At 56.5% G+C, this 8,335-nt stretch overlaps 1 protein-coding gene across 1 annotated transcript in view; it reads left to right on the top strand.

Moving 5' to 3' along the window:
* CELSR3 (cadherin EGF LAG seven-pass G-type receptor 3) overlaps positions 1-7,584 on the top strand; it is a 61,186-nt gene extending 53,602 nt beyond the window's left edge. The window contains exons 29-35 of the mRNA XM_026650450.2: positions 1,925-2,038; positions 3,014-3,150; positions 3,654-3,760; positions 4,250-4,423; positions 4,889-5,089; positions 5,733-6,852; positions 7,557-7,584. Of these exons, the coding sequence (XP_026506235.1) occupies positions 1,925-2,038; positions 3,014-3,150; positions 3,654-3,760; positions 4,250-4,423; positions 4,889-5,089; positions 5,733-6,852; positions 7,557-7,584 (1,881 nt within the window). The remainder of the gene's footprint in view (positions 1-1,924; positions 2,039-3,013; positions 3,151-3,653; positions 3,761-4,249; positions 4,424-4,888; positions 5,090-5,732; positions 6,853-7,556) is intronic.
* The last annotated feature ends 751 nt before the right edge of the window (positions 7,585-8,335 follow it).

Genomic DNA, 8,335 nt, shown 5'->3' with positions numbered 1-8,335 from the left:
GATGGGCTCTGCCACTCACCCGCATGTGCATGCACACACACACTGACACACCTTCTGATGGGCTTGCTCTCTATCATGTGCACATACACACACTAGCTGTTCATGCCTCTCTGGTATGCATGGCACAGAGACAAGCTGAGGTTGGTGCACACTTCAAATACATGGCAGACACTAACCCCTCAGCGCCTCAAGCTTCCCCCTGGCCAGTCACCCTGTGGGTTTGGCTCTCAAGAGCTGTCCCACCGAGCCTCCCTTCGTTAGGAGCATTACACAGACAGAGGTGTTCCCTTAGAGCAGCTGCCCTCCAGCAGTGACTGTGCCCTTCCGTTCGGTCACTCTCCTTTTCTGCTCACTAATCCGCCGGACATTCTGGCTTCCTTTAGCTAAAGCCCTGTGCTGGCCCTGGAGCTCCTGATTTCAGGCACCCTCCTGCTGCTTCGCTCACTCATGAACTGACTGCTCCCTCTAGTGGTCATTGTCCATGTTCGCCTTCTAATTCTGTAGCCTAGCTCAGTGGTTTTCAACCTTTTTTTATTTGTGGGCCCCTAAAAAATGTCGAATGGAGGTGAGGACCCCTTTGGAAATCTCAGACCGTCTGTGAACCCCCAGGGGTCTGCAGACCACAGGTTGAAAACCACTGTTCTATGGTAACGACCACCTTTCGTGGACCCCTTAGACATAGGCTAAAACCACTGCTGTAGAGGAACAGAGACCTGCTGCACCAAGAAGAGACTTCAGTTGTAAGCCCAAATGAGTTGGTTATGATGATTTAATGATGTCCATTCTGAGGCAGCCCTGCTCTGGGACATAATGGGACAATAATGACCATCTTCAGAGGAGTTTTCTGCTGTCATAAAATGGAGCAGCCAAGAGTTGGGCCTGTGTTTGAAGTGGATGCACAAGAGCTGCTGGGAACTGCATGCAGGGGAAAGCTAACAGCCACCAGCACCCACTGTTGGAGCTACCCCTTCCCCCATCCTAAGCTTTCTCTGTATAGCCAGTTATCCCCCATCACCTCCAAAGCCAAGGCCTGCTAAGCTCCTCGCTGTCACTGTGACCCCCTGCTAGCAGCAGTGGGCCTGGCACCGCTGTCATGGGCCTTCAGACTGCTCCCTAGTCACTGCACAGCACAGAATCAGAGCTGCCCAGACAACCCCAGGTTCAGTTTTCCTCTTCCACTTACCCCATCACCCTTGGGCAGCCACTCTCCTCTCTCCCCATCCATGCCACTGGGCCCAGGAGCTTGCAGCAAGCAGGCCCTCCTTGTAAGTCTCTGGTGGCCCGGAGAGCAGCTAGACCAATCTTGTGAAACCAAGCTCCTGGCACTGAGTCATTGTGCTGGCTGGAGCCTATTCATGTTAGTAACTGTCTGTGGCCCAAAGCTCTGTCAGTCTCCAGCAATTCTACCCCAGAGCAGACACGCTGGTTCCTGAGGGAAGAAACTGGTTCAACCACTGCTGGGCCTCATGCATCAGGTGGGATAGCATGGCAGGCACTTGTTCCCCTCCCCTTCCCCCAGAGACCCACAATGAATTTGGCCAGCAGGAAGCACTCTCCAAGGGGCAGCCGCTTGTCCCTTCCTCTTCTAGAGGCTAATGGAGTCATGAGTCTGGTGAGCACAGAAATGCCTCCACTCTGTGGCCCTGCTGCCCTATCAGGGGTCTAGATGCAGCACTCTGCGCTATGCTGGAGGCCCGGGTGCAGTGTAAACGTGACTGACTGAAAGGCAAGTAGCTGGATGCAGTGCCAGGCAGTGCGATCGAGGAGAGCTGACTGACTCTGTTAGCACACTCCCGAATGGCCAAAGCCAGCCTTCAGCACTGCCACGTTGCCAGGAAGAGTGGAAGTGTGGGCTCCTGGCTGTGCTGAGTGCTTCCCTGCCCTCCTCACTCAGGCTCACAGCCTCTCTTCCCCTCCCTCACAGGGCCTGGCCGTGTTGGTTCTGTTCTGCATCCTGAATGAAGAGGTGCAGGAGGCCTGGAAACTGGCCTGTCTTGGCAAGAAGAGTCAGGGCGAGGAGGCAGCTAGATCTGCGCAGGTGGGTGTAGAAGGGCACTGCCCCAGTGAGCGAGCCCAAAGACAAGGGCCTTCTCCGTCCCTGAGCCTGCACTCTGCCTGGGAGGGAATCCCTCCCTGGGCCCACCCCAGTGGCATAGCCAGGATCTAAGAGCAGGGGGAGCAAACATAAAAAAGGCGCCCCCCCCCTTGGCTCCTCCTCTGGCCACGCCCCCCTTGGCTGGCTCCTCCGGTTGTGCCGCCCCCCCACTGGCTGCCAGCTGCCATGCTGCGCCCCCCCTTGCTCCTTCGGCCACGGCTGCCAGCCGCGCTGCCGGCCGCCTTGCTGCGCCCCCCTCCCCTCGCTCTGCCTCCTCCGGCCACGCCTGCCGCCCCGGCCCAATGGCTGCGGGCTGCGCTGCGGGCTGCCCTGCTGCGCCCCCCCTCGCTCCTCCGGCCGCGGCTGCTGGCCGCGCTGCGGGCCGCCCTGCTACGCCCCCCCTCGCTCCTCTGGCCGCGCCACCCCCTCCCCATGGCTCCTCCGGCCGTGCTGCCCCCCCTGGCTTGCAGGATTTCAGCGCCGGCCGGCAGGCTTGCCACTTTTTGAAAACGTGCTGAGGGGAAGTGGCTGCTTCCCCTGCACCCCACTACCTACGCTACTGGCCCACCCTCCCCACCGAGCATGCAGGTTAACTGGTCCTTGCTGTCCTGCTCCAGGAGGTCCGTGGGAAAGACCTCAGCCAGACAGCCACCCTGTGGCCAGGTCCTAGCCCCACAGCCCATGTCTGAATTCATGTACTGTCATGTCCCTGGGAGCCCCGTGCCCCACGGGGAGGCTGGTGGGACCCTCGCCAGTGAATGAAGAGAACCCTTCGCGGTGCCTGAGACTGGAAACTCCTGAACGGACACAGGCCACCCCCGCCCTTTACAGTGTTGGGCTGGGGCAGGGAGAGAATCTCGAGACCCAGCTGCTGCAGAGTCTTCCTAACAGATTCTCCATGTGTCTCTTCCTCGCCAGGGCCCCAACGCCTATAATAACACAGCCCTGTTTGAGGAGAGTGGCCTCATTCGCATCACCCTGGGGGCCTCCACCATCTCCTCAGTCAGCAGCGTGCGCTCAGCCCGCACCCATTCCAGCCAGAGGGGCTACCTCAGGTAGGAAGCAGCCAGAGTGGGAGGCATCTGGCTGGCCGCTGGCCCACACGGCCACAGCTGAGAAACTACAGACGTGGAGCGGGATGGGAGTGGGGCCCACCATGGAATGGGGAGGCCATTGCCTTCTTCTGGAGATGCAGGTGTCACCTCCTGGCCCTTCTGGACCATTGCTACCTATGCCTCCTCTGCTATGACCTTCAATCCTGAGACTCCACGCACAGCTCTGCTCTCTTGCATCACTCCTGACCCACTACAGCCCCCTGCTACTCCACTCCTGAGCTCTCCACACCTCTGCCGGTGCCCCCACTCCTGCCCTGCAGCATTCCTTGCTGTTCCAGTCCCTTCCCCACCCTGCCCCAGGGCTCTGCCCATGTGTTGACCTCTCTGCCAGGCACAGATATGATATGGGAGGTGAGAGGAGAGCAGTCCGTTACTCCAGGACAGGGACAGATGCTGCCAGGTGAGGAATTGGGGTCTGAGCGTTTTTGCCATGTGTGTTTCAGAGAGAACGTGATGGCGCGTCAGGGCTCAGCCCTGGATCACAGCCTGCTCGGTCACACCGGCCCCACGGACCTCGATGTGGCCATGTTTCACCGTGATGCAGGGGGAGGTAAGGCTGAGACCCAGCCAGCTCGCCCTGGGGACCTGCCTGTGGATGTGAGAAGGCTCAGTGCTGCCCTAGCAAGTGGCATTTCCCACATTAGTGAGCAGCCTTTGAGGTGATAGTTTCTTGCAGCACCTTTGCACACTGAGCACCTACCACTCCCAGCAGCCTCACTCCGACTCCTGAGTACGCTCAGCCTGGGAGGAGGAGGGAGTGCCCAGGGTCACTGAACAGTGCCCCGCTTGGGCCAATTAGTTTCCCAGGGTGAAAACAACAGCACAGGCCCCTCAGGGGGTTGGGGCCCTGGCCTGGGCTGGGCAATGTCCAAACACAGGATCTATGTTTTGTGCCAGAGGAGTGCTAGACTGGGGGATATAACCCCGGGACGCTAGCAGGCAAAACCCAGAAACCAAGATTCCTTCCCTCCCTGCCCTGCTCAAAAGCCATCCGATTGCCCCCATCCCCACCACTTCCACCCTGCATGTGCTCTGACAGACCAAGACTCTGACTCAGACAGTGACCTCTCCCTGGATGAGGAGCGCAGCCTTTCCATCCCGTCGTCGGAGAGCGAGGAGAACGTACGCCTCCGGGGCCGGTTCCAGCGCCAGTTCAAACGGGCAGCGCACAGCGAGCGGCTCCTCACCAACCCCACCAGCACCACTCCCAAAGGCAAGTACCATGCGAGAGCCCTGCCACAAGCTGGGGGCCCGCCTGGGAGCCACCATGGCTGCCTGGGTCTAAGCAACTTGGGAGGGAGGGAGCATGGGGGGACCATGCTGAAGGTCTCCTCCCACAGGGCGTGTTTCTGATGTAGCTGCTGTCTGATGGGATGCAAGGCCTCCCAAAGGCAAAGCGCTGCTTGGGGGGTCCTGGGAGCAGTCCCTGTTGGCAGGGAGGGGTTAGTACCACCTGGAGATGTGGTGACTCCAGCAGAGGCAGGGAAATCGCCTCATCCCTCTCATCTACTGGTTCTGCTCCTGCAAGCCCCACAGCACGTTACTGGTGGTCAAGCAGCCCTTGGGACTTTATCCCAGTGAGTGTCATGGCAGGCCCTGCTCTGTTCACAGCTGGGAATAACTCTGATTCCTCTCCCCTCACCCCACCCCCCCGATATGTTGCACTGTTCTTCTCCAGATGTGGATGGCAATGACCTGATGTCCTATTGGCCAGCGCTGGGCGAATGTGAGGTTCACCCCTGCTCTCTGCAGAAATGGGGGTCTGAGCGGAAGCTGGGCTTTGACATCAACAAGGATGCTGCCAACAACAACCAGCCAGACCTGGCCCTGACCAGCGGGGATGAGAACTCCCTCACCCAGACCCAGCGCCAGAGGAAAGGTAACTAGACTCAGAGCAGCCAGCCTAGTGCTCCCTGGGTGGGCACATATCCAGCTGCCAGCCGGCACAGTGTCCCACTGGCTGCACCCCCAGAGTCTCCCCATTCCCCTGCCTGGCACGCCCAGCATCTCCCTGACAGTGCTAGGCTGGCCATCCACCCATAGTCAGAAAGTGGGGCGAGAGCCTGACAGGCTCAGAGAGAGAGAACGTGTAAGGAATGGAGACAAGGGGGAAATTTCCCTTGGCTCAACTAGAGCTATAACTTCCCCTACATGTTGCCGAGGGACAGAATGGGAAGTAGTCTTGGTAATGTCCCCTCTGCTGTTTTAAGCCAAGAGTGCCGCACTCTTACAGGCAAGCCACTCGCAGGAGTGGCTTCTCCTCATGTCTAGTAGACTGGGACATGCATCCATTGTGGAGATGAGGTGGTGCTGGGCCACAGGGTGTTGTGATCTTGAAAGCTTTGCAACATGCAAACAGAGGTGGCGGTTTCCTCCATCCTGGGGTGATCTTGGGGAGGGGCAGGGCCGCCCAAGCTGCCAAGCCAAGTTTTTTGTCCTTGCTTTCTTGCAGATAGCGAGGAGAGTTGTTTGCACTGTCACAGAGATTCTCTTCACTTTCTACTTTGTTTCTGTCTGCACAGGGATTTTGAAGAATCGCCTCCAGTACCCTCCAGCTCTGCAAGGCTTCCCATCCGTTGGTAGAATGACCAATGAGCTTTCCTGGTACAAAACATCCACCCTGGGTCACAGGGCTGTTCCTGCTGCCTCTTATGGCAGAATCTATTCTGGTGCAGGTAGCCTCTCTCAGCCAGCAAGCCGGTACTCTTCCCGGGAGCAACTCAACATGCTGATGAGAAGGCAGATGTCCAGAGAACAGCTGAGCAGGAACGACGCGGGGGAATACTTGGAAGCTGTACGCAGCAGGCATGGGTCCAGGGAGGAACTGGACACCATTCTCAACAGGCCTGGATCAAGGGAGCAATTGGACACTATCCCTAGTAGGCATGGGTCTAGAGAAGACTTAGATACATTAGCTTCCAAGCCTGATCAGAAAGATCATGGGAATACACTACCCAGGAAGCAGGGTTCTAGAGACCATCTAGATACTTTACCCAGTCGATTTGGGTCAAGAGAACTACTAGACTGTGGGCCAGTCAGAGAGGTCTCTAGAGAGTGGCTCAATACTTTGCCTAACAGGCAAGTATCTAGAGATCGAATGGACACTTTACTAAGTCGAGACATTTCTCGAGAACAATTGGACCTGCTTTCAGGAAGACAGCCTTCAAGGGACCAGCTAGCGTTAGCTAGACAAACTTCAAGAGAGCAGTTGGACTTTTTATCCAGAAGATCTAATTCCAGAGAGCATCTGGATACAGTGCCTAGTAGGCAGCCATCACGGGAAAATCTGGAGTTTCTTTCTAGAAGACAGCCATCCAGAGAAAATCTAGAACCACTTTCTAGAAGGCTTCCTTCTAGAGAAAATCTAGAACCTCTGTCTAGGAGACAGCCTTCTAGGGAAAATCTGGAAGCAATCCCTAGCCGACATCCTTCCACTGAGCAATTAGATATCCTTTCTTCCATCCTTGCTTCTTTTAATTCTTCTGTCCTGTCCTCTGTGCAATCCTCCAGTACTCCCTCTGGCCCACAGACCACAGCAACTCCTTCTGCTGTGCAGACTTCCTCAACGCCCTCTGTGCTGTGCCCGTCACCACCTCTCTCTGCTACATCCCACAGTATCTCTGAGCTATCGCCAGATTCAGAGTAAGTATTTCTCCTTCTCCAGGGCAGCTTTCAGGTCAGTCCAGTCCATGCTGTGAGATAGCCAGAGGATAGTTTGTATCTTCTAGCCACTTAGTTTCCAAACAAACGAAAGAGCAACCGAGTATTACCACCTGGAGTATGGGATCTGAAAGCACAAAGCCTCCTGGTGAAACAGGATCAACCCCCATAGGATGAAACTAGGCCCTAAAAGTACTTATTGGTTGTGATGCTCTGTAGGACCCCATCACACAGGTGCAATGGCTGGAAGTGCTAACATCTCTAAAGGGGCAGCTGTTCCACGGGGCACCCCTATGCTCCTCTGGGCTCAGCATCCGTCCCGGCACACCTGCCGGGTACTGACGGAGGGGAAGTGGCTCTGAGCTATGCTTTTTAGAATGCATGGCAGGGTACAGGTCTGTCTGTTGCCTTCAGCTGTACATGGCACAGGCACTTGGGTGAATGGGTATGGCCAAGGGAAAAGATCTGTATTCTGTTTCTTATATGTGCCTGGCCTGGTCATTGTTCTGGGATCCACAGATAGACCCTGCCCTCATCATTAGCATTATTTATTGCACCAGGAGGTGAGCATGATGCTTTCCCAAGCCCCTGGCCCAGCAGGGAGAGCGCAGGGAGCGTCACTTGGGCCTGGGGAGTAAGGCCCCAGAGGCTACATTTGTTAATTTTGTTTCCTTTTCCCCGAGAAGAATAACGAGAAGTGAAGGTCATTCCTGAGGGGCCCGAGCTGCGGCGAGAGCGAAGGAAGAAGCAGGGACGATCACCTGGCCAGACACTTTCAGCAGAGGTTTGGAGTCCCTGGGTGCCAGGCGCCTACAAGGAAAGAACTGATGATGGTGGTCAGAGGCCCAAATCCACCCCGCCCTCCCCACTCATTGGTTCTGGAGAACTCGTGGTGGGGTGAGGTAGGCAAACCATCTCTGGGAGGAAGGGGTCTCAGGTACCTCTGCACCAGAATGGAGCTGCACTGACCAATCGCCTGCTCAACAGGGCACCCCCAGAGGAGGGGAGAAGTACTACACCGTGAGCAAACCCAGGCTGGTGCCGCTGGTTACATATCAAAAGCAAACAGACCGAAATCTTCCTTTCTGAACCATTTCTACACTGTGTGTGTGTGTGTGTGTGTGTGTGTGAGAGTGAGAGAGAGAGAGAGAGAAAGGGAGAGAGAGAGAGAGTGGGGTGGGGGTGGCCGCAGGAGATGGGGCAGGGGAGGGTTTTATACATTTTGTATCTTTGTAATCAGAGAGAAGAGAATTTCTATGGTTATTTTTACGGAATGTTCTGTTCCCATTGCTGTGATGCTGACAGTGTTTGTCTTGACAGCGACTCCCAGCTGTGACTAGAGGGGCTGCTGCTGGCCTTTCCACAGTGGGGCTGTGCCTGTGGAAGCCCAGATCCCAGTGAGCGGCTTTCTCCAGGCTTTCCTTTGTGTTGTGTCCTGACCTGCAGTACTCCCTGCTATTCCAGC

The sequence above is a fragment of the Terrapene carolina genome, unplaced genomic scaffold (assembly GCF_002925995.2).
Source record: "Terrapene carolina triunguis isolate 2854851 unplaced genomic scaffold, T_m_triunguis-2.0 Scaffold89, whole genome shotgun sequence".
In the NCBI taxonomy this organism is placed as follows: Eukaryota; Metazoa; Chordata; order Testudines; family Emydidae; genus Terrapene; species Terrapene triunguis.
Note: the sequence above shows the minus strand (reverse complement) of the source record. Positions and strands in the feature narration are given on the sequence as shown.